General features: G+C 41.8%; 1 protein-coding gene across 2 annotated transcripts in view; it reads right to left on the bottom strand.

Annotated features, from left to right (window-relative positions):
• nlgn3a (neuroligin 3a) overlaps positions 1-26794 on the bottom strand; it is a 274566-nt gene that overhangs the window by 34777 nt on the left and 212995 nt on the right. For both annotated transcript variants that reach the window (XM_034689946.1, XM_034689945.1), the window contains exon 4: positions 21470-21655. In XM_034689946.1, the coding sequence (XP_034545837.1) occupies positions 21470-21655 (186 nt within the window). The remainder of the gene's footprint in view (positions 1-21469; positions 21656-26794) is intronic.

Raw genomic sequence — 26794 nt, 5'->3', positions numbered from 1 at the left:
ACTGTCTGATGGTTGTTGCTTTTTTCCTGATAGGGGTGCACCAGTTGTGAAAATCTGGGGTGATGCCAACTTTTAAATAATTTAGCCAATAGTGTATTCAGACACTTATGTTTCTGCATCTATTCACTGTGATTCTTTATGTCTTTTTTCCAAATGAGCTATGAGATTTCATGTATTCAAATTGTTGCTGCTTGTTCCTCCTCTTAAAATGTCACTGGAACATATCTTGCAAACTGCATGTCACTGATCTTTCTCGGAGATGGTGTAATACCCCCACGCTGCTGACATTTCACGTTTGGTGTTGGAAACATATCCGAGTTTGTCCGACAGGAGGCTTCTTCTGCCCAATAAAAAACACTCTTCTCTGAGTCAGCAGTTAGGTATACTAGCTTGTCAGCATTCAATTGATACATTAAAGACAAAGAGAAAGAGAAAGTACTGGAAGTAGTGGATAACTAATAGTGAGCAGTTGGTAATGTTCATTAGATTTCCAGGGTGAGCAAGGTTTTTACAAATACATTTACCGATTTTAAAGCTAACAGAAACTAATGTTTTTGTATCAGTGTAAACTGTCCCTATAGCCTTGCATTAGCTGTTGAGAATCAATCATCGTTGTAATTGGGTTTTTGACCAATCAGAATCAAGTATTCAACACAGCTGGGTAAAAGTGCATAGATAAACACCAGCTAATGCCATTGGGTCATTGCTAATCATTTTCCATTTGGCTGATGTCCATCAACAGAGCAAATACCAGCCAATATTGAAGACTCATCAGTGCAGCCTAGGTACAAAGAGATTATGGGGTAGGCCTTGATCTGTATTTGTATACACAGCTTACTGCAACAGGCGTCTTTTCATAAAAGATGTTAAGACATTAAGTGCTGGTTGGAAAACACTGGTGTAAATAATAACTGTGCACCCTGTTTTTCCTTTTATGACAAGTCGACATTTTGTGACAATTTTACAAATTAACTTTATTTTACATCTACCAAACCAGAAATACCTACAAGTCTGAACTCAACACAGTTTTAACAAAAATAGTTTTTCTTGAAGTAATCAGAGTGTTTGTTCATTTACTTTTGTCAGACTTAATACAACTGGTCTAATTTGACATTTTTAGACCTTTTTTGTTGTTGTAGAAAAGTGGCAGTGATCAGTGATTATGAATCTATTAGATTGGCTGCTTTTGGGAGTTTGGATGAAACAACTCCATAGGCACATTTTTGACTTAGCAAATAGTTATTCTACTAAGGGTGCATTGATTAGTCATCATTGTTGGAAAAAAACTGGTGATAGAACTAATTCGCCACAAATAAAATTAGCTTTCTCACATCCTTACTATTTGTGCACTGTGTTTGAAAAAATAGCAACTAGGAATTGGGGAAAACACAATATAGCAAAATGACGTCAGCAATTGCAACACCCTTGTGTCTTAAGACTTGTAAAGTCAAGGAGTATTTCACCCCAAATGCTGCAAAGAAAATGATTACCTCAAAGATCTGTAAAGTGCACCTTGTTTATCATTGGAGCACATTGGTATTTTGTGAGATTTAAGGAGAAGGCCTGTCGAACGTATCTCTTTTAATCATCAACTGTGACATCCAGCTTAACAGTCCAGTTACAGCCACACTGAGTAAATTTTCTCTCATTGACATTTTCAGTCTCTCAACTTAAAACCTTTGCCTGTATCTTTATTTCATCGTCTTATCTCTTTTTCATCCTCCTCTGCTATCACCAAACTGTGGAGCAAACTCTTAACATTTTACCAACGTAACCATGACACAGCAAGACAAAATCATTCGTATACTAATAGTGGTATTGTTTAAAGCTTTGACAAAAGTATGGCTTGAATAAAGAACAAAGGTACAGTGCAATTCATTACCGAATTAGGGGATTCATCGTTTCAATAACTGATGACAAGTGGACTATCACAAAAGTTGCAGCAAAACCAATTTTAGTTCAGAGTTAAACCTGCTGGCTTGTTCCCTTTTTGTGTTCAGCTACTCAAACATCAGATCTGACTCCATGATGTACTGATAGATGATTGAATGATCCTGTTAAAGCTCACCAAGTAAACCTTTCGTTGTGATGGTTTTGTTAAGCCAGTAGGCTTTATAATTGTCAAGTCAAAGTAACTTGATCAACATGTGATCACTCCATTTCAATGTTTTTTCACTGACCGACAGTATTTAATTTATTCAAATGCCAATATACATTAAACATAAGATGTGGATAAATTCCCCTCTTACTGTTATTATTTCTTTACTGCCACTCTGACGTTTGTTTTGATGCAGAGCATTTTATATAAAACAACTGAGAAACTGTTGAGGGATTCAATAGCGAGACAGGAATGTTGGTTTATGCCAAATCCTGTTAAATACCTGTCAAATCAAAGCACTTCATCACAGTGATGCAACAATTAAATCAAAATCCAACTTGACAGAAAACATTTCCTGCTTATTGATTTGCTAAATTGTCTGTGATGGGTTAAATTCCAGAATTGAATCTCTGACAGTTGTGCACATCGGTTCACAATGTAAGCTCCCTATCCTTAATCCAAAAATATTAAAGAAATTAAAATGTATCAGCATCATCTCAGTGAGCATATATTATGTATTCTGTCACAAACTGACAAAGAATTGGTTGTAGCCACTGAAAGCGCCATGAATTATGTACCACTTGCAATCTCTTTCTGCTTGTCTAAAGGCTCAATACACAAAAGAAAAGCACTTATGATATTACAGCATAAATACTGTCATATTATAATATTAAACAGCATTGTGTCACCTGCATGCCTGTCATGTCGCTGCCTTTGTTTGGCTATGATCACTAGTACAACGATCACTTGAAAGTCAATGCATGTCAACCGTTCAGTTACTAACCAAATCTCTACGTGGCTAAAAATGTTGTACTCTCACTGCATGTGGATAACAGTACTGGTGTTTTTTTGCAGCAATCATAAACTGCACAGTGAGAGGTGTCAATGTTGTTGCTAAATGGAAGCATGTCATCCAACTTAAATATGTGCAAATGTGACCTTTAATGTGAAGTTTATGCTTCGTGGTTTCCCGTGTTTTATTTGTACAGGTAAAGCTGCGGTAACATTTTTGTAAATTCTTTGTCCCTCTTTCAACACAATTTACAAGTATATTTTCACATGACAGTGGGATCTGCAGTTGCTGTCGTTACAGTAAATAGCTTGGAGCCTATCATTTCTAGCACAAATTGCCTCCCCTCATGTCGCTGTGCACTTTGTTTGTCTGGGTTTTTGCATGGGGAATGTTAGCAACTGGCCCGTGTTGATTCAATGAAGCACTTCCATGGTAACATGTTTTCCTGTTTGAATTTTAATCAAACACGGGCCACCCTTTTTCCAGCCAGGGATGTGTTTTGGCTGTGACGGGGGTGCAGTGTCTTTGGCTGTGATCTAAGGCTGTTCCCATGAACACCATCAGATATTCACAGTGCCATCTCTGATGTCGCAGCTTTCCCTCCTCCTCCGCCAGCTTCATCAGGTTTGACACAGAGAGAAATAGACTTGTACTTTTGGGTTCCTGACAAATTACGGCAGCACAATCTACAGTGTTTGAATAATTTAACACCATGCCGCTTGGGGGAAATTTTCAAAAATAAAAAAGAGAAAAAAGACACCTACACAGCAAGCTAACCTCTTCTTCCTGCAGGGCTCCAAGCAGAAGGCATCATCTGTCTCTCCTCTGGGATTTTCAAATCTTGTATCTTTCAGTATCTTTGCAAGTGAGCAGCATGTTTTGGTATCAGAGGCTGCAAGTCATCTCAGAGGAGAACTCAGATACCCATACACCCCCTGTCTTCCCCTGGGAGGTCAGGATGAGGGGTCAAAATGGGCTGTATAGGTAGTTGGTCCACAGAGGGAGTGTTCACTCTGTACGGCTCTTTAATAGAGACCAGAGGGAAAGGAGGAGTAAGAAGGCAGGTCGGTTTGTAGCACAGTGGCGCTGTTTCCCATCGAGTCTCCCTCCCCTCTTCTAATGAGCATTCTATTATCAGCTAGGGGACGGATTTAGGCAGTTAGGCATACGGAGAAGGCTGGCTAACAATGCAAGTGGTTAGCTAAACAGCTGTTCTCTCTCTGATGCCACCTCCCATCCCCGGCTAATGAAGCCCTCACCGATGAGCAGGAGTCCCGGGACATGCCTGCAAACAGCCACAGACAGCCAGGCGGGGAATCTCGGCAACTCACAGGCCTCATAGAAAAGTCTGTGTGGAGGATAACTTCACCAATAGGACAACCATGGCTCCAATTAGACAGTGGCTCTGAGGGGAACCCTAAGAATAGCACTCTGGGTGAGTGTAGACGTCTTTATAAGCGCTTTTTGCAGATCTGCGTTTGGAAAGTAAACACTTCTTTTGCATTGTTTCTCTGAGTGGTAAACAGCAGAAGTCCTGATGCTTTTCATAATGGATTATAAACAGATCAGTGTGAGGGTTTTTGGGAAATGTTGCGCTGCTACTTTTCATTATCCTCTACAGCGTGAGTGGTGTTCACAGTGGTAGGCATCGATCAAGATTAGTGGCATGCCATATGGGTTTGTCAACATCTGAAATACTGCAAAGGATGCCTGCTCTCCAAGCAGCCTTTACTGAAACGAGGAGGAATGTCTCAGAAGCGATGCCTATTTTTCATTTTCATACAAACATGATACAGCATTATGTTTTGGCTTGCAAAAAGCAGCATTTATTTTAGTTAAATGTTGAGTCTGTCAAAGGCTTGATTGTCTGTTGAGGGTCTGGGTAACCTTCAATGAAACATGGGTTAAGATTTCCTTTCTTTTTTGCCTTTGTTGAACAGTCACTTTAGCTGTCGAGGCTTTAAATGAAGGGCTGTTCTGAATGTTGGACTGCATCAGAGCTAGAGCAGGAGATTCTTCAAGTCTGCACTTACATTTTGCAGCAATTAGCCAGGTGTGCTAAGGTGTGAAATAGGCAGAGTTTTGAGTACTCTGCAATGCCTTCTGTGTTCATTCTTCACACAGCTATGTCTGCCTCTGTGTTGAATACTAAACTGCTCATCGTGAACAGCTTTGAAGAAAAACTTTGCTTTTAGTGTTTGCTTTAATCTGCATTTGTTAGCTCTTGGATATTGTAGGAGTCATACTGAGAGTTTTATTTCACTCCTACAATCCTGTTCTCTCTTTTTATCTAACAGATAGGGGCCTTACTGGTTTCTGATCCACTTCATTGCCGTGCTTTGTCAGCAAACGCTTCTTCAGCACTTCCTGCAGCTGCTTCACAATAAAAGCCTTCAGGGGGTGTGATCAATTTAGTAGGCAAAACCATGGGTGCCTTCCAAAAATCATATTTCTATACTGTTTAGTGTGCCAGATAAAAGATTAGTGTCCCCAGACATTTACATTACATTTAGTGTGTAGTAAAAAAAAAGATATACCTGAATGTCCCAGTGCTAACAAGCATTATGCAAAGGAGTAAGTTTTTTTTTTTATTTTATTTACTATTCTGGCCTATAATCCCCTGCACAGTGCAAGATATGTCACACTGATCAAGCTGCAGAGAGAACACATGTATTAGACATGCTGCAAAAGATGTAGATATGTCATGTAACATATGTATCAAACTTTAAGGCAGTTTACTGAATGCAAGAAACAAACAATGTGAGGGAAAGTGCAGTTCGTACAATAGAGAGTGCAAGGAGTCATACTCTTTAAACTCAGCACAGGGAGAGGAAAATTCGGCACCTCAACTTGCAGCCAGGTGCTGAAAAACCTGTAACTATAGCTGAAAAAAAATGCCTGTAACTAGGGGCGCAAAAGATCCTAATTTGTCTGTGATCTCATCTCACACCCTCACAGTTCAGCATATGAACAGCAGGATTGATGCAACATTTAATTAAAGGTATAATGTGGAATACAGTTATTCAACATGCAAAGTTGCGTTGAAAACAGACAAGGCAAAGTATTCTGTTTGAGTCTTAAATATTATAGTAGGAGTGGACTCTCATGCAGCAGGATGTGAACATGGATAAGTAGGCATCAACAGAGGGACAGAACATTATCCAGAGTATGCAAAAAGAAGACGTTGCATCGCAGCAACTGTAATGAAGCTCAGCGGAAGTTCAAGCAGGAAGATTTCCTTTTTCATTTATCATTTATATCACTTTGTATTTCTCTATCAGCATGTCTATCTCCTTCTTCGTTATCAGATCATGGGTGTTTGCTCTTTCAAATATTCACCAACCAGTCTTTGCCATGACCTTTATCAACCATCATCCTGCTGAGCTTTAAATCTGCTCTCCTCTCTGCTCCTTCAGTTTGCTGTTACAGCATGGATCGTTAAAACCCTCCTCCACCCCAGTCACCTCCACACCTCATCAGTGTCAAGGTTTAGTTCTTCATGTGTCCACCCCTCGTCACATCCTGCATCCTTCCTTCACCACCACCACCAACACCACCAGTGTCTAGGCTCCAGCAGGGGGGTTACCCCATCCTGCAGTCGGCCTCATTTCCCCTTTGAAGATTTGAAGACGTCTCAATGGGGTATAATTGCCAAAGAAACTGCATATTTGACATCCTTTTTGGAATCTTGCAAAATAAATTGTTAACATGTAAGGAAATAGTCTCTCCTGATTGGTTTAAAAAAAGCTGTGAAGTTATTTTAAGGATGGATGGTCTACAGATATTCATTACCATATGTTGACTTCAGCTTTAAACTAGCTTTAATGCAGTGCTAAGCCTGGCTTGAGAGCTGTGATTAGTTGCTGCGTTAATGAGCCATGGAGATCCACTCAATGCATGTAAAACGTGCTCGTCTTCTCCTGGAAGTGAGGTGTTCAGGGCCCTTAAAACAGGTCATGAATCGATATATTTCCAAGAATATTTGCCACTTTGTGACAAACAGAACTCAACCTTTTACCCTTGACTTGTGTTGTTATTTATTTTGACAGTTCCAGCTGATGGCTGCCTCAATGTCACTCAGCTCTATTGACTTTATCCTTCGGGATGCTTTAATCTTTGGATGTAAACTCATCCATACTACACAAAATGCGTTTTGCAGAAAGTAAACAAAAGCTTGCCTTTTGTTTTGTCCTTGACTCAAACACCAGGTGCATTACACCCACATCAGCTGGAAACAGTCAGTGCATGTTACCTTGTCAAAGTGGCTGTAGCTGCAATGTACAAAAAAATCTTTGCTTTTGCAGATTTCAGGACAATGAATGAATGTAATGAAGCACAGAATGATCTTAGTTTTGTAATCTTTTTTGCACTGGAGTGGGTCACAGTGGCACAGCAACTGAAACAGTGTCAATGTGCAGAATAAAGAAGTTTAAGGATGCAATACATTAAGATATTTCAGGAAACATAATGTACAATTGGATGTTTAAGAAGCACTTTTAATATATTTGATGTCATCTAAAAAAATGGGCTGAGTCCTACACAAGGATGTGACCAATGTATCAGTATAAAAGCAGAGAGATGTATCCTATTTTGTTACAGTATTTTACCCAGAAGATGGCGCTTAAAGAAGTGAGCGACACTTTCAATGCGCAAAGCATATTGGACACATAGCTGGGCAGACCAGGTGGCGTGAACTGGTAGCAAATTGTGGGCCCATCCTGACCTCTCAACTATCAAGGCTGAGCTCAATTACAGTAGTTGGTAGGGTGGAGGTCACAGACAGTAGAACAAGCTAGGTATTTGCATAGAAACTGCATATTGCAAGTCTTCCCTCAGAAAAGTTAAACCTCTTTCCCTCTGGAAGCCCCCCCTAAAGAAGACGGCATCTTGTACACTGGTGCGACTTTTATGGGTAGTTAATATGCAGAGTGACAATAATGGCCAGCCTAAAAAAAAAAAAAAAAGAAGACAAAATCTCCTTTTATTTAGTCTTTAACCTTTAACAAGTGTTAAGCCTTTAACACTGATCCATAAAATGATCAATAACCATGACATCATCCAAACAATGCTTATTGAGCCATTGTACCCCTACATGTGTTGAGCTTAAAGCACAACATTTTAGGCTATTTCTAAAGTCAACATTATTGGTCTGCCTCATTATCTGCCCTCCTATCTTTGTTTTACTTGGAAAGCGACCCAACTAATTACCCAAAAGCTAAACACTTTAATAAATAACAACTACTACTCTACACAAATCCTACAATGTGCCTTTGAGTGTTAAAGGAGGGCTCCAGTTTTCATGTTTTGACTGAGGTCACCTTCAACCCATTCAACCACCTCTACACAGGAAGAACTAAGCACAGCAAGTCTGAAGTATTCAAAGAGCATCTGTATGTGATTGATACAGAGACTCAGCAGCGCTTCCACTTCTTCACCATCTTACTACCGTGTCCAATAGTTTTACCAGGTGAGTTCATCATTAAACAGAGCAAAGACAGAAACCAGACACCACTTGGCCTACTGCTTCAACCTCTACAAGTCCTCTAGACAAATTAGTAAGAGTCAGAATCCAACAGTTTCCACATATTTCAACTGATGCCTCATGAATCTTACCCAATATCCATGATTCAAGGTTTTTTATGTTCATTCCCTACAAAAACACAGACCTAGATTCTTTACTTGTCAGAAGTACATCTCACGAAAAAATAGCTCACACACAGAAGTGACAAGGAGGCTCCTTGACGTCACACAGAGTCAGCAAAAGAGCCATGAATTGTTTTCCTTTCCAGTGTGGGCGGGACTTAGACTGGCTCTGTCTCTTCAGTCTAGCAAAATAAAGGATGGTATTTTAAACACTGGGCTTTATTTGTTGCTCTATTGATGTATGTGTGTCTCTCTGTATGTAACACCCTGCTTTTTAAATAAAATCCTGCAAGACTTAAACAACCTAGAAACATTAGAACCTGCTCTGACCCACACCTAGATCAGATGTGATAATTACAGTTTTGTTTGTTGATGATAGGGACATTTCTGTAATGGGTATTTGATGGAAAAATTGACCTCTGCTTTTTCAATAAATTGAAACAGTTCTTATGAGGAAAATACTCCAGCTAAAATGAAATAATCCTCCAATAACATCGCCCTTTCCCCCCTATAAATAGTACCAAATTACATAAATCTTTCCAAGAACTTCACAGGAAAAGCGTTTCTGTTTTATCTCCCAACATGAAAGTCTAACTGCTTTTTCAAAGCCCTCTTCATACTGCAAGAAACACAATTCTGTAGAAGTGATGCTGATTACTTCTTTTTCATTGGAACGTGTCTGTCAAAAAGCCAACATACATACTTTTTTTGGACAGTGAAGTGTACTCCTAGCTCACAAAAACCTGAATATAGACAGAAGAATACAAGTAGATGACCATGGTGTTCTCAATGATAGCTAGGGCCAAATATCAATGACTTTCAAATCCTACAAATGAGGGCTTTAGGTGGCCTTGGAAGGCTTTCTTTCTGTTAAGCAGCTGAATGAAGTCTTGAATTGTAGCTCCAAGGTGAGCCACAATGTGCTAATCTTGCTCTGTTGTTAATGCTGTATGAGTTGGGCTTTTGCTGGACATTTATTTGTGGACATATTCTACTGAAATCCTCATCTGACAAGAAAAACAACATACTAAAATCTCCAACACTAACCCCAGAGCTGTTCAGACTCATTAAATTTTCCCTTTATAATCCCTCTCTATGTCACACAGCTTCTCACCCCTCCTTCGATTTAACCACTCTGGAAAAGGTGTGAATGATTCACTGTCACGTGTGGTTGGATGATATTTTCCAAAAGCTGGTTTGTTAAAAGGAAGCCGAAGCCTTTCATCTGGAATCACATTTAATTTGTAAAACGAAGAAGCGATCAAAATACAGTCCATGTGTCAAACGGCATTTTTGTTTTTCATCTCTTCAGGCTGCAGCAACAGGCATCCCCCATCCAGATATTAGGCTAATACCAAAATAAAGAAGAATTTCCATCGAAGAGAAGAAACTGTCTTCAAATTTTAAGATAGCACAGTGGTAATATCATTCTCTGACAGTTGCATTCAATTGGGTGAGTCCCTCTCTTTTACCCCTGAAAAGGATCTATAGCGTATCTTACCTCTCTAAGCTAAAAATCTATTGCAGCCTTGTGGGCCTGAAAGCTAAGATTTAGTCTTTTTGTCAGGTTGCACAATGTCGGCCCTCTCTAGAAGAGCTTTCTGCTCGTCAGCAACTTATTCTCATTGGGGATTTCATTGTGCTCAGACTATGCAAATTTCAAAGCTAAGGCTAATGTGATTGCACTGCCCCGAAGTGAACGTCTTGGTAGACTACGTCTTGTGACTGCACATGCACCATTCACACCCAAAGTGGACACTTGCAGTAGATAATGTAAGTGACAGAGATCCAGACATCATACATTCCTTACATCACATTTTTTAAGGCTCACACCGAGCGAATACTGCAGCTTAGTCCTACAGGAAAGTAATGGGACTGATGTGTTTCCTGCGCCACACTTCTTATCACACATTGAAAAAAACAATTTTCCTTCCAAATCGTTCTGTCTGTAAGCACAGACTGTGGTGAGCAGGCTCTGTGTAAACAGAATGATATATTCCTGGATGCCTATAATCATTCGGTAAACAAGTGTTTTTCCTCTCTGTGCAGATGAAGCTGTTATGCCAGAATTAAGTAAGCGCAAAGTCATACATTTCCCATTTCAAAATAATTTAGAAGTTTTAAAAACATCACCTGAAACAGTCTGAAACACCTGGTAATTTTGTTTTCCCGCTGCAGAAGATGTATATAAATCACATGTTATGCAAAGCGTTGAAATTGATGAGGACTGTGAAGGTGCTCTCAAGCATGGCATAGCAGCTCCACGGTGTACTTCTGTTTTTCATGCAGAGGCACTGCGTGCTTTTTCTATCCGCAGAAACAAACAGACGTATGGACACTGAAGGAATGACCTAGCTCGCCACAGAGGTGAGCTGTCAGCAACAACAAGCAAACACAGAGCAGTCATGGTCATCACCAAAGGGCAAAGGTCAGCTAATTACACCTTGGTTGTCATCTGGCAGACAAACGCAGGAACAACAGTCCATTTAACGACACATGGTCCGCCGTGTTGCCTAGTGAGGAATGCCTAATGAATAAACCTTTGTACAATGTTGGGCAAAAAACAGAGAGAAATAAGAATGTGCAGTAAAAAGACACAAAGAGAAAACAGATAGTGCAAAAGGAAAAGAAAAGATGGCCGGACATAATGAAATGTGAAAATAGCGTAAGGGAAACTGGAGTGGTGTCGCAGAAATTGGGCCAATATGTGTGGAACAACAGGGAATAAAGGGAGGGCTGAGGGAGAGAGAGAGAGGGAGATGAAGAAGGTGTGAGAGGAGGAGGAGGAGGGAGGTCAGTAGAGATGTGGAGATGGGCGGAGGAGGAGGGGGAGGAGGAGGGGAGATGAGCCCCCAGTGCTCAGCTGTCAGTGCTTCCTCTGCAGGTGGGGCAGGAGGAGTGCCAAGTCTCCCTCTCTCTCCCACTCACACAGACACCCATGCATCACTCTATAATGGATGCTTTACACTGGTGCCAGAGAAAGAAAGAGCGAGGGAGCGCGAGCGAGTAAGCAAGCGAGGGAGACATGGTGAGAAGACGCAAAGAGAGAGACATGAGGGAGGGTGGGAAAAGAAAGAAACTGCTATGAGGTACAGGGAAAAGAAAAGCCTCTGAGATTAAGGCGGTGGAGTCGAGGCTACAGACAGACAAACTGACAGAAACCTCCATCAAGTCATTAGACCAATCAAGGGAGGAAGCAGACGAGACAGTCTGGGAGCAATATGATGCAGCTATTGGTTTAATTGATCTAAAGCCTAACAGGATCAAAGAGCTGTGGGGCGCAGCCGGGAGCTGCAGCCAGCCAGAGTTCCCCCTCCACCCGCCACCACTGCTGCTGTCACTGTCCATTAGGAGGTGTATGAATGCGCCCTTGACAATGATTTATCAGGAATGATTCATAGATGGCATCTACCTGAACTAATGACTCACCAGCGTCTTCACTGGGGATTGTGGGTCGTCAACAGATGACATATTCTGTAGTCACCTCGTTCATCAGCTGCGATTAGATTCCAAAAGCAATCCCAGCCATACATCAGCAGATGGGTCCCTTTGTATTGTCTTGGAGAATGTCGCTGAGGCAGGTCATGGTTGCCAAATGTCGCTCAAGCTGCCCAAGAACATCAGTACAGTTGTGGAGTTGAGGCTACAGGTAGACGCAACGCTGTGAGCTATTACCTTGGTTGACGGAGGCATGGATTTACTAAAGTACTCAATTATCCCCTGCCTCTTTCTCTGACCCACTGCTTGGCTCTTTAACACCTATAACTCCATGCTTTATAGGCTCAACTACCTGCTGCAAGCGGAGACAGACTGATGGCCAGGCTACCTGAATGAACTGCCTTCACCGTTTTGGGCCCATTTGTCAATTCTTCATTCCTCCCCTCTCTTCTGGCGAGGGATAGGTAAAGCTGCCTCGTTCTGATGGACAACCCGACTGGATATTATTTTCTAGAGTGTTACTGTGAACTGGCCATCTGACCTCAGCAGAGTCATCTTTAGCCTAATAACACCCCTCACACCTCAAATTACTCAGCAGGGTCTCCTCTTTTTTTTTGCTCAATAGAACTTTGGCTTCATTTTCTCTGTGCACCGTGAGTAGTGAAGAGAAAAAGAAGCCCATTTCCTGCCTGAATTAGGCTGTTTCCAATTTCTTTTGAGTTCAAAGGAGAGTGATACTCTTTAGTTGGTGAATATGTCTCCACTTTGTTTAGTAAAAATAAAACATTTTTGCTCTGGTATACAAAGTCAAAGGCATTGCAGCTCTAGGACTGACTGAAAAATGCCACATAGGCCACTTGTTAAAAGCAGTTCGCTTTTTGCACACAATGACGGCCACACTATATGGCAGACAACAAAGCCGAGTCGTCAGCGTAAATAAATACAAGCATTCGTGCTCCACAGAGATGGCATCCCCCTGGTTTAATTATCGCTCCTGTCAATCGAGGTGGAAGAATACGGCACCTGACAAGGCGCGTCCTCATTCTCTCATCTCGCATAGGCCTTTTTCACACCCTGAGATGCACAGACACCCTTCAGCAAACAGCCAAATCAAACCTAGAGATGGAGGCATTCTGTTGCCCCAAACACCTAGGTAACTTTACAGTGTCGACTTTCTGAATGCATCCGACACCTCAGAAATGGGGTCTATTCAACTTCGACAATTGCGCTTGGTTTTTCTCAAGTGCGAGGCATTTGCACAACAATAGCAGCTGCATCGTGTATGAATATCATCCCAGGGATGTGGTTATGCAGCTATCCTTCCCAATGACTCCAAATCACATTGCTGTTCTCGCAAGGTGCCTTTTTTTGATGCCTCAACTCCTCAGGCTGCTGCAGGATACCTGAGCACACAGAAGTGAAGTCGACACTGAGCGTGGATGGATAGCACCCCTGGATCTGTGCAGTGAGAGCTGAGCTCAGGGACATTATAGAGTGGGGGTGTGCAGACCTGTAGGCCATTCCACAAGGGGAACCTCCCATGGGTCTCGTTTTCGAGAGGAAACCCACACGCGTTATTTTCCAAAGGTCAGAGCCAGATGTAACATTACAGTTAAAGCAGTGATGGAGTGTAACACTCACACACTCTCCATCTCTACAGCCTGTTGGCCTCCTTCACCACCCAGTAAGACAGGGTAATTTGGAGCAGCATTTATATTAGCCTTAGATTACGTGTCGATATCTCTGGATAAAGCAATGAATGAGCAAAGAAATTCTTAAGGCTCAGCAGATCCTCACAGTCCTAAGCAGCCACACTACAATAGTGTTTGTTTCTTTCCCTCGGAGGAGCCTGCTTGTTCATACAGGATAGTCAGAGCAGAGGTTAGGTGCTCATGACAACAGTCTTTCGATCCCACTGCAGCACAACTGTAAAATAAACTGACAGAGGCAGATTGATTTGATGTCAGCCTCATTTCCTTACTCCATCAGTGCACAAGTTAAATACATGCCAGAGACAGCAAAGCAGTTATTTGCAATGATTTGTGCAGTGAAATTACAAGATGTCCCAGACAAGACCTTGAAAAGGGGGTCATCCAACCTGCAAGGCTGGGTGAGTCACACATAATACCATTATAACCTCAAATATTAAGCTAATCTAAAGGGAATTATGAAAAATGAGTTCAAATTCAACCCTCCATGTAGTGTATACAGACAGCTTGACATATAGTGCTGCAATCTGTCCATAATGTTTCTGATTATTCATTATTTGGTCTGTTAAAAATATGAATACAAAGTTTCCCATAGACCCAGATGACGCAACAGGCACAAATCTTAAGACATTAAGATTTGAGATTTGCTATTGCAGAAAAAATAATAAAGGTTTGTTTACTCTGTAGAGGCAGGGGTCCGTCTTCCACAAGGAGGATGATAGTAGGGGAGAAAAAGGTGTTTTAACAGAAATAACCAAGCTGCAATGAGAGTTGCTGGGAGTAGCTTTATCCTGAAACACTAAAGCCAGGTGTATTTTTACTCAAACTCAGCAGTATGTGCTGATGCATTTGAACATGAAATGAGTCAGTGTAAGTCGCACTGGTATATAAGATGCTGTCAGTTTTGAAGGGGGGCTTATAATAATAGATTAAATTTGTCTTCCTGTGTTAGATTCTGGATTGCACAGAAGTTCACAACTTCAAGTTTCGGTGCAGCTGTGTACCTCTTTCTAGTACCATCTGTATTACCCATGAGGAGTCTGCAAACCTCCTACCTACTGTGGTTGAGCCCAGGCGACCATAACCTCGATAGCTGTGAAGTACAGGCCCAATGCTTGCCACCAATTTGCCTACAGATGCGCCACCCACCTCTGCTGGTCACATGTCATAAACTGAGGACTGTTTTCTATCAAACCAGCACAACGCAAGGTTTATTCACTTTAAGGTATACCACTGTGTTATTTGAATGCATGTTTCTGACAGAACAAGATGGCAAAGCTGTTAAAAAGTGGCCCTGCAAGCCTGGGTTTGCATCACTGCTTCCCAGCATGCTTTGCATGGTGAAGTGAACACTTGCGTCTTGGGCCAAATCTCAATGTCCTCCCTAAGCCCTGAGCCCTGAGCCCTTCTTGACTTAATTGACGTCAGCTGGAAAGTGATTGAGGGCTGCAAGCTGTAAGGGCTCAAACTGTAGAACTGGAATGGGACAGTACTTTGCGACTTCTCACGTGACCTGCATGACCTCACCAGCTCATCCTAGTGATATTAGGAATTTTTACTGCACAATTTTGACTTTCCTCAAATTCAAGGCACTTATGGGATAACTGACATGTGATGACAGGCTCTTACCATACAGACTGCTTAACCACACAATCTAAAATATATAAATAGGCTATATAACCATAAATATATAAGTTATAGGCTACTGTATGTGAAGATGAATAGATTAAGGCTGTTTTCTATATTTATATATTTTTTTAACTTTTTTACCAGTAAATTTCTTGCAACTTTCATGCTTCTTTTTTATTGTCCCAATTTTTTTAGTTCCATGTTGCAGTGCTCGTTTGCCTTTCCATGCTGGCGGGCTTCCCCTGGGAATCCTGTATTTCACGTCACAATGCTATGAACTATGGTTAATTCCCTTACGCTAAAGGCTGATTTATATTTCTGCGTCGCCCCTACGCAGCAGGGCTTACATGACATTAGCACCAAATACTTGTGCGTCGATGTGTCCGTGCCGCGCAGCAATTCTCAGCCGAAACGCTTGAGGGCAGTGTGGTCTCTCTGATAGCCGGTCTCCTGCTTCCGGCCCTGCTACGATCTCCGTTTACTTTTCCACGGAGATTCAGAGCTTATGTTAATCTACAGCTGATCCATGTTACTGTTTATCATACAGACATGATTACATGAAGCATAGAGAGGAGGAGATGAAATACACGGCCGATGTGTGGCCGATGTCCAGGATCCCGGAAGTGCTGTAAATACGGGAAACACAATGCCGCCTAGTGGACCAATCACAGAGCTTGCGGCCCACGTGGATTCTACGCTTGGTTACATTTTGGAGGAGGCGCACGTCAGCTAGGCCTCTGGATAGGAACGGGAGCTATGCGGATCCCCGGCGTAGGCTACGCCGTCGATTCGACACAGAAGTATAAATCAGCCTTAAGTCTGCACAAATGCCCACTTACGGAAAGGGAGCATAAAGGGCTCAAAAAGTCAGTGAGAGATCCCTCACACAATTGATGATTTGACAGTGGGACAGCCCTAAGCCCTCACAGACTGAACGGGAACGTGCCTAAAAGTCAGTGAGTGCTTGAGGGTGGACATTGAGATTGGGCCCTGGAGTGCCATCTTAAGGGGTAAAATACTATAACACAATAAGATACCTGTCCCTGCATTTTATGCTGTATGTTGGTCCCAATTGAAGCCAATTTGTTTTAGGTGAAAAAGATACTAGTAGTGCAACTTATGCACCAAATTTGATGGTAATCTAATAAAACTTAATACTGCTTTTGATATTTAATTAAGTCTTTGTTGAGATGAGTTTAGAATCAATGTGTCTGTAGGAATACACTCTCAGCAACATGGTTTTATAGTTTCAGAGAATGATTCTCTTCAAGGCGTCATCCTAATTTATATATTTATATATATTTATATATTTATTCATTTTAATTCATTGTATTTTATTGTAAAGGGGCCATGGTCAAAAAAAATATCATATTTTGCCATTTGATGCATTGTGCCAGAGTTAACTTGGAGCTAATTTACATCTGCAGTCCCCTGGCAGGTCGCAATTAAAACATCAAATGGTTATAAGACATCATTAACACAGAGGAGAACATTACAAACACGAGGGCATGCACACACGCACGCACACACTTCACAATTATTCAAAAGCAGTGGTTTGGTTATCAAAGGTCTGGTCTTCTGTAGCCAGTTGGCCCTCAGATGACTCACTGTCAGCCAAAATCTGACCATAAAGCCATAAAGGACATGACAGTTTGTGTCACAGAAAAACAATTACCTCTCTGCAACAGCCTCTAATTCCCCAACCAATCAGTATGAAAAATGTGTACAGTAATACACCAGATTCTTGGTCACAACCTTTCAAAGAGTGGATGAATCATAAATTCTAGTCAGGAAATCCACAGCAGGTAGTTCACTAGGAAGAACAGTCATTAAGTTCACATTTCAGGTTTGATTTGAGAAATATGTCCTGCCATACCATCTGATTTTTTCAGTCTCTCTGATCCCTAATTCCTACACATCCCACGATATATCTCTTCACTTAATCAACCTCCATGCAAAAAATCAAGTCCTGCCCTCTTCATGCTCATGGTTGGAGGGGTTTCAGTGTTTGCTGGGTGGGGTCTCGTGTTAAAAAGCCTTGGTACTCATTGCGCTGCGGTAATAAAACCTGAGCGTTTAACATGCACATTTATGGTCCTCAATAACCCAGAAGTCTTAATAAAAATGAAAGCTGACATTGGCATGAAGGATCCTCCACACTAGCTGTCTTTAATGTCCAAGACGTTCCATTAAAAGGGGAGCACTTCCTCAGAAGCGGGGCTTTTATCCTGATTGCTTACAGGAAGGGAGGAAAAAAAAAAAAGAGAAACCGAACGACCTTCAGTGGCTCTACAACTAGCTGCTTCTCTCACGTGTTGCTCAGGGAATGGCCGTGACAGCATGCGCATACGTGGACAGCTGGGTAACATATATTGATACGAACAGATGTGCGTAGGTATGCAGAATGATTTCTGCAGGATCTGAAGTTAGAAAGAGACATATTGACTCTCTCATATGCACTGAAAGATACATGCTCAAATAAATTTGTTTCAGGCACTGGCTACTTAGTATTCTGCACACGCACAGACAAGCCTTCTCACTTTTTTTTTTTTTTACATCATAATGATTATTAGCAGATAGGGAAAAAGCCAAATCTGCATGTTCAATTAGTGCTTGTGCGATGCCAGATAGATAATACATGGGACTGGCTAATGTCCTTGCTTCTGAACTGCTTCAGCCGCTTTTCGTTTGAAGCCACAGAAAAAGAAGATGGGGACAGTGAGATTTCCCTCAGTGGGAACACAACTGTTGAGCTACATTTAATAAGCCGGTCAAAAACACTCTCCTGTCGAGAGAGAGATGGTGCTTTTAATGACCATTCCTCTTCCAAAGTCTCAGATGTGTAGCTAGATTGCTTGCCACATCGCAGACAAGGCAGCCATCTTATTAATAGCAACGCACCACACAAGCTGCAGACTCGGGAGAAGTCCAGAGAGGGAGAAACGGGAGAGAGACACTGGCACATGGAGAGTAAGCGTGTGTCCCCCTCGCATGCTTTTACTGTGTGTGAAGGCAGGGAGACAGATGGGTGCAGTGAGGAGGAGATTAGATGGAAGAGGCAGGGCAGGGACCAGGGTCTGAAAAATCCAGACCTCACGAGAGGACGTCCATGCAGGCCAGGCTAGAGTAGAGTGGAGTGGAGGGGAAGAGCTGGTGGGGGGCTTGGTGATGGATGTACCCTGTGACTGGAGCCCTCGGCACGCCCACATGGAGACGACACCAAGGCCAAGCTGGAGGAGCATGCAATCAGAGAGAGAGGCCGGAGGGCTGGGATGATATAGGAGGATCCAGCTTATTAAATAGGCTTCAGGAGGAGCATGGAGCATCTGAAGTAAGTTGTCACTCTGCCACCAACAGGCATAAAAGGAGAGTCTCTGTTAGATGGAGAGTGTATGCACTGTAGGCAGTGATGACAGACTGTGTACAGTGAGAGTGGGAATACGGTCATTAAACACAGCGACACACAGGGGAGCTTCAGAACAGTGTGTCATCGCTGATTTACTTTTGCTTTTTTTACCTGCATGGGCCTCGTTATCCTGCTTCTGAGCTGCAGGTGAAGGAGGATGTGTGAGCGTGAGTGTAGCGTGTGTTTGTGTGTGTGTGTGTGTGTGTGTATGTGTGTGTATGTAGACATATAAATCATATCCCACCTTAGTCAGCTCCTGAATTAAGAACAACACATTTATTGTGGCAACTCTCACTTTTTCTGGGGGTTGATTTTTATTCTCTAGCAAGTTAGAAAAAAAAGTCAGATAAGAAGGGTGAGGCAGTGATGCTTTTTTAAAATTTTGTTTCTTGACTTAACTTCCGATCAAAATTAAAAGTAAGAAATGGTAAATGGTAATAACTGTAATCATATAGCACTCTTCTGGTCACCCCTAAATGCGCTTTTATGCCACATGTTACGTTACCCATTCTCACACATTCATATTCATACACTGATGGCAGGAGTTGCGATGTAAAGTGCCAATTAGTACCAACTAATTCCATATGTGCTCACCCACTGCTGGCTATGCCACACCTGGTCAACTGACTTTTCCACTTTGACACAGCCTCAATCTCAAATTCAGTCCAAGGTCCTCTACTGGAGAAGCAAACCAACTAACATGGTTTAGAAATGATAACAAATCCATCTTGAGAGCCCAACTAAAACCAGGTGTGCTCATGCCACACTGTATAATTCATTTGATTATAGATTTTTTTCGTCAATTTTACTGCTATGCCGACCTCCACTCTTTGATTTCCCTCTTGTTTATCACGTTGTCCCAGCAACAAGGACAACCTACCAGCTTTCTATTCCACAGTTAAGACTAGGAGGAGGAGGACGCAGAGAGGAGGAGGGGAGGGCTGCAAAAGCAGGTGCAAAAAGACATTTCTTCACTTAGATTTCCTGTCACATCCTGCAGCCCACTCCAGTCCTAAACTTTATATAATTACAACAATCTGTGCTCTGAGAGAGACTGTGTGAAATCTGATTGCCATTGGTAACATTCGCAGCAAGAGTCCTAGCGTGATAGAAGGCTTCCTGTTTCAATTTCCTAGGATCCCTCAAGTTTTACTGGCTCCTTTTTTTTTTTTTAGCATCCCATCAGTGGGGCATACATTTCCATTCAGGGGAAAAAACAGACCCGGTAATATCCAATTTACTAGGAGGCAGAGAAGATGGTTTCACTGGCAGTATAATAACATGCTACATGGAGCGTAGCATTATGGAGTATGAATGAAAAAGGCATTTATGGTAAAAATTCAATCCGAACGCAGTCATCATTCATCGGAGGAAATCAAGGCAATTAGTAACACTTTAATGCAAATTGGAGAATGCAAAACACATCACAAATCCCTGGCACTGTAATGGGGACAGAAGAGGAGCAGCTCAAATGACCTCTTTCAAATGCACTCTGGAGATTTCACTCTGCCTAGTGACAAGACAAAAAGTGCCTGTGTGTGTGTGTGTGTGTGTGTGTGTGTGTGTGTGTGTGTGTGTGTGTGTGTGTGTGTGCGTGTGTGTGTGTGTGTGGCGGTGCTTAGCTTCCACACTACAATATTGCCTTAGACCAATCATCTATTAAATGCAAGAGTGATCTCTTTAATGTAATTCACGTCCATGTAATGTAAAGTAAAAGCCTGTTACATTGCCAGCCATGTGTGTCTGAAGCAGCATGTTTGTGGCTTGTTAACATCTTCACATCACAGCTGGATCTGGAGATTTCTCATTTGGATAATAACTACAAATAAACTGTGTCGAGAAACAATACCCTGGTAATCTGTCATGTTCACAACCCAGTTACAATTAAAAGCACACAGCCGGCCTCTAAATGCATGTTCAAGTATGTGGCTCACTGTAATATTTCGCGGTTAAGGATGAGGTGTCATCCATATGGCTCTGCAGGGGGCACTTTATGAAAGAAGTTCAGAGATATAGTGCATTCACATAAGCCAAAGCACTACCTGCCTAGGAACTCACCTATAATACTCCATCTTAATTCAGTGATGCATTAGAGGAGCAGCAGCATGAGGGATGTTTATTGCATGTCCAGGTTAAGTACACAAGCTGCATTTAGAACTGAAGACATGGCCAACATGGGCGGTAAATCATCATGACGTAGCATTAAGGTAGCCAGCAGATAAACAATACAGCTTACAAACATAACAGTGTGTGTGTGTGTGTGTGTGTGTGTGTGTGTGTGTGTGTGTGTGTGTGTGTGTGTGTGTGTGTGTGTGTGTGTTCGTGTGTGTGTGTGTGTGTGTTTGTGAAACAGTGTGTGTCATTTATTGTGACTATCTGCCATTGAAAAGCTCTCACTGGTACACCATGTCCTTTTTTATCTTGCTTACAAAGACACAGTATACCTTCATGTTTATTTCTGACACACAGAGGGGAAACTAGCACACTGGGCGAGGACGTCACATGTGGTTTGAAATCTGCCGTGGAGTTTCAATTTCCGGAAGGGAATGAACATCTCAGTCATTTAAATGCAAACACCTGCTTCTTAAAACATTTGTTACGCTGTATGATACAGTAGAATACATTACTCAATAACTCACGGGCTGCATCGCCAGTTTTCTAATATCCAGCAGCCCACACACCAGCAGGTATGAGCCCCACAGCTGTAACACGAATATACCCCCCTCCCTCATCCCCCATGTGTTGTACTTCACCTTCAGAGTGGTGTGAGAGAGTGAGCAGGCTGACACAGGAAGCTCCAATCCCAGAACCAAACACAGTGATGCGGTTTGAGTCCCCTCCGAAGAAGCCGATGTTCTCGCTGATCCACCTCAGAGCTTGGATCTGGTCCAGGAGTCCGTAGTTCCCTTTAGCAGCCTGGTCACCGGTACTGAGGAAACCTGCAACACAAATGCAAAATGAGGAGATCAGAGTCAGCCTATCGAATTAAAAAACAGTGTTATGACTGCTGAAATTGCACTTGTTCAAAACAAAAGGAAATAGGTCTGGATTTTTCAAACATAATATGCTAGAGCTGTTTTGTTCCACAGGCACCTGCAAGATAAAAGGTTAGCAGCCATGGCTAACCACACCCTGATTTTGTCAGAGGAACCATCACACCAGATGACAGCTGCGGTGAAAACATGACTTATTGCATGAAATGGCTGTTGGTAAAATAGGAGTGCGTGTGACCGCATGTCATCTGCGCCTTATGGAAAATCAATGGCACGTCTCCCAGGGTGAACACCCATCATCAGATATATTGAGCAGTCCTGATGAAAACCTTACGAATCTATGAAAACTCTACACACAGAAGGAGAAAAAGACGTGATAATAAGATTTACAATAATCCTGCTCCTTTAAAACCCTCCATATGGACTGCGACCTCATTATATCAGAGTTAGCATCTTCCTCTGACATATTTCGATCCTCTCACACACTCTACACACTCACAACAGGCGCTCTCCGGGCACATTTTCCTCCATGTCTGTGTAATCTGCTATATGATGTCTGAGTTGGACACTGAGTCTCTCTCGGGCACATCAGAGCTCATGTTAACACACCACCCTCTCCCAGCTACTCTCCAGGGCCTAAGCCCTGCTGAATGATGGGTAATCGAGAGTCGTGGGAGAAGATCAAAGGCAAGCAATCCCTGAAGTCCCCACGGTGGACTCAGTGTCCATCAAACCCCTGAGCATGCATGTGAGGTGACAGCTAGGAGACGTGTGGAAAGTGAGACCCCCCCCCTCTTTAGCGGCAACACTGTCCCAACACTTCACGAGCAATAAATGTGTTGGTCTGGAATGCTCACCAGCCTCCAGTGATGGTTCTTCAGCATCTCAACATTGTTTTTTAACATCTATTTCATGGTCTATGCCTCCATATAATGACAAACTCTTTGTGTTTAAGTCCTAAGGGAGGGAAAGGGAGTACTTTTGATATCAGCACTACAAAAAAATATATATATAATGTACGTTTTTTGACTCAGGTCAGCCTGGCGATGCTCACTGTAAATAAACACAGATTAGAAAGCAGCTGCTCTATGCTCATTAGCTGTTTAAAAAATGTACGTAAAAAAAAAAAAAAAGCATGCCTGCCAATCCCTATTTCCTCTCTTTGTGAGAATCAGAGGCTTTAGAGGCCACAACCTCCTGCCCCACCCCCCTCCAACTGCAAACCCTCCACACCCGGAGAGCCTGTTGGCAGCAACAAAGAGGGTGGGCGCAGGAAAGGCCAGGCCTGATCATCGGTGTGAGGGAGGCGGTGGCACAGGAAGCAAAGCAGGAGACAAATGGATCAACAGATGGTCTCCTTCAGACGCATCCCCGAGGATGACAGAGCAGCAGGGCACATGCAAAGAGAGAGACAGTGAAAGAGACAGGCAGAGGAACAGAGACAGACACAGACAGAGTGAGAGAGGGAGAGAGAGAAAGAGACAGGCTGAGGAGAGGAGAGGAGAGGAGAGAGGAGGACTCCAATTGAAGAGCTTTTCCCTTTTTCTTTCTCTCTTGCGGCTCCTCCTCACGATCCGACATAACTAAAGGACAACAGCTTTTACAAGCCTCTCCCGGGTGCTGAGGAGAGAGAGGAGACGTGCCTCTCCCAGAATAACCCTCATTTGTGAAATGGTTCACACTTCACCAAGTGTGCAGTATGTCAGATGGGTTAAGAAATGTCAGGAGACTGGCAAGTGAAGGGGGGTATATGTGCATATGTTAATAAATCGATAAGATATGGTAAACTATAACTGATAAATGTAAATAATAAAAACTGGGTGCCTCAGTAAAGCATACCTCAATGCTCAGGTCCTCTGTGACTTTTTGTTTCACTCGGTTGATTTCTCTGTATCTTAAAATGAAACTGGCCATTACAATGTAGAGGTGGAATCCAATATCTTAGACAACAAGACGTGCTGCAGGCACCATTTAAAAATACATCCAATATGGCTGCTGGTTATGTTTTAATTGGAAAGGTGTCAGAAAGTATTTTCTTTGCAAAAACAATTAAGATAGCATAGTAATTGTTTTTTTGCGCCGCTATTTCTATTCTTATATTTAAAGAACAATATTGTGTTGATGCTTTTGCTCTTGAGCGGTACAGTCTTTTTTTTGTTTTATGGCTTCTTCTTTATGTCCATCACCTGTAGTCCACCTTGCTAGGATAAGGTGCAGAGACTATCTCAGCTACAGTACACCTTACTGCATGTAGTTTACCTTTCACTTAAAATGTCAGTTCTTCTATCCTCAGCAGGGATTGAATTATAGATTTGCAGATCTAGCAGATGATCGGGTATCATCAGCACTGCGTGGGCTTTGGCTGAACATGAACCGTGATGTGCAGTGCACACTGTTCACAGCTCACTCCTACACAGGACCCTGAGATTCTGGGCTGAAAACCAGTGTTTATGAACTATCTGGTCAGGCTGGTTATCTGTTTGTCTGTGCTACTCAACCTGGCATTTAATAGATATTTTGAATGCACACAGTGGTGCTACTTTAAAGTAACATATAATTACACAATAATCACATCATATCCATCTTTGTAAGCTGTCTGACTTTAGATTAAAATGCAAATTATTTCTTAAATGATTGTATCAATTACGTTGGCCAGAAACAGTATACACTAAGTCAATTCAACAGACATCAAAACATCATTAACATGAACACAGTTCAAGTTGATCTGAGTGCACACCCATTAATTTGCTCTAATTTAATTTTCTCTGTGGCATTATTAATCTTGCCTATCCGGAATTCTGTAACGGAATGTGAAATAAACACAATATATATTTTTTCAAAGTCAAGTCCGATACCTTCAGGCTGACACCTGAGTACAAATTTTTCGTTCTTAGCACTTTTTTCTTTCGAAATGAGATATTGCTTTGTACAGCAAGCATCAATGGTTCAGTAGATAGAGTTTTGTTTAGACAAAGGAATTGCACAGACCAAGAAAGAGAGAATGCCCTCAGGTTGCAAATATGCTTAGGTAAAGGATTCATAAAACCTTTTCTATTTAAGACAACCTCCTTAAATCATGAACACAGAAACCAAAATGTATTTAATAAGATCTGCTTGGAAAAGGTCATGCCAACGAATAACATCCTAAATTGTTTCAATGCCTCAAATTCTGAAAATTAGAATTTAACCTGTGGGCTCTTCAACATGAAATCTGCCAGATAGCTCCTCATTCACCGAATGAACTCTATGAGTTAATAACAGAGGTTCTGTGCTCCTCTCTGCATGTTTAAACTCTAATCTGTCCTGGATGATTACATGATATGTTTTTGTAATGTGTCTCAGAGCTGCTCTTCTCTGACATTGATGTGGTGCTGCTGTGTGAGAGCTGGTATTTTCTCCTCTTGGCAGCACAGAGTCAGATATTCAGTCCTGATCTTAGCTGGAGTGGCAGCAACAACAGCGGCCTGGTCGCAGCCAGGTCAGGTCACACCTGTCACCTTGCATTCCCCTTTGCTGGACAAAACATTGTGTGTGTAGTACAGATCCCTCAACGAGAAACTTAGTCACCTAAACATGACTAGAGGGTCGGTTTATGTACACAGTGCGACAGCATCCCCCCACCTCTGTCGTGTTTAAGGAGCCGCCGAATTGCTGGAGGGGATACATGAGTAGCAGACCTTGATGTTTAGAGACCAGTATATCACTTGTGAAATGCAGCATCATTCCCCATGACATCTCCACAGTGGCTATTTTTCTCTGACATAATGTTTTCTTCTAGTTATATCAAATGCTGTTACAATGGTGACCTGCTGTATTCTCAGTTGCAAATAATTAACCTCTGATTGCATATTGATTGTTCAAGAACTGAAAAGACAATTGATGGTGAAAATCAGGAGAAACCTGGGAAAATATTAACTGAAACAACATATTTGTTAACCCATCTGCACACAGACCTTAGATAATTTGAGCATTCATCCTCTCTTGTAAATTTTACCATTTATTAGTATTACACAGTATCAGAGGAATAGCTCAATTGATCTTGCTAACAGTAATGTTAGCAATAAATGAATGCCTCTTCTATCATTTAGCTTTTTGGTAAGCTTAAATGTTAAAATATCCTAAGCAGTCTATAGTGCTAACACTACAGTGTTAGCAAGGATGCTATGTATATAACAGCAGTCCTACACACATCCAAATAAACACAAGCAATACACATAATAACAAACAAAAGCTCACACATTAATTTAAATACATATCCATACAACTCCTGTGGATGACATCATCTTTTCTGCACATTAGACCAAAGGTACCACAATCCGATGTAGAATGGCAAGGTCCTACAGTTAGTTTAAAAACCCAACAGCTGAGGGCACAAATGATCTTAGATATCAGTTTGATCTGGCCCTCCTAGTAAAAGTGAACCTCCTTCCTGTTGGCAAGAGTCTAAACTCTGAATAAAGGGGGTGGTGAGGGTCTTCAAGGATGGCCTTTGCCTTCTTTCGGCAGACAATACAACCCAGCCTGTTTTTGTTGAAAGTGCTGAGGTTACCAAACCAAGAGATCATTATAAAAGTTAAAATAGACTCTATAAAAGATGAATACAAAAGTGAACTGTCAACATTAAAACTCCTCAGGTTCCTCAAGAAAAAGAGTCAGATTTTTTCAAGTAGACTTTGGTTTAAGTAACCTTAAACATTGAATTAGTCTACATATTTAACAAGCTAATGTGGTAATACTAGCAAGGGGTAAAGCTAGCAGGGAATTTATGACTTTTTTTTTGTGTTGTGTAAAAACATTTTCTAGCTAAGGTGCGTCTAAATGCTGATGTCAGTGCTTATCTAGCATTCGCAAGAAAAATCAAAAGTTATTGTTATCCAAGATGTGGCTGAACAGCTATACATTTTAGCTCTTGTCTAGCACTATTAAGAAAAGTTGTAGCTTATTTTATAGAAATATTTAAAGTACTGATGTAAGGATGTGGCTGAACGCTAACATTATGAGTTAGCAAACATGTTGTTTTATCTTGGAATATGGTGCAATATCCCCCCAGTTTTTTACTGTCTATCAATTTTGCAGTTGATCAAT

The sequence above is a fragment of the Notolabrus celidotus genome, chromosome 8 (genome assembly GCF_009762535.1).
Source record: "Notolabrus celidotus isolate fNotCel1 chromosome 8, fNotCel1.pri, whole genome shotgun sequence".
Taxonomy (NCBI): domain Eukaryota; kingdom Metazoa; phylum Chordata; class Actinopteri; order Labriformes; family Labridae; genus Notolabrus; species Notolabrus celidotus.
The sequence above is the reverse complement of the archived record's forward strand: the minus strand, read 5'-3'. Positions and strand labels throughout refer to the sequence as shown.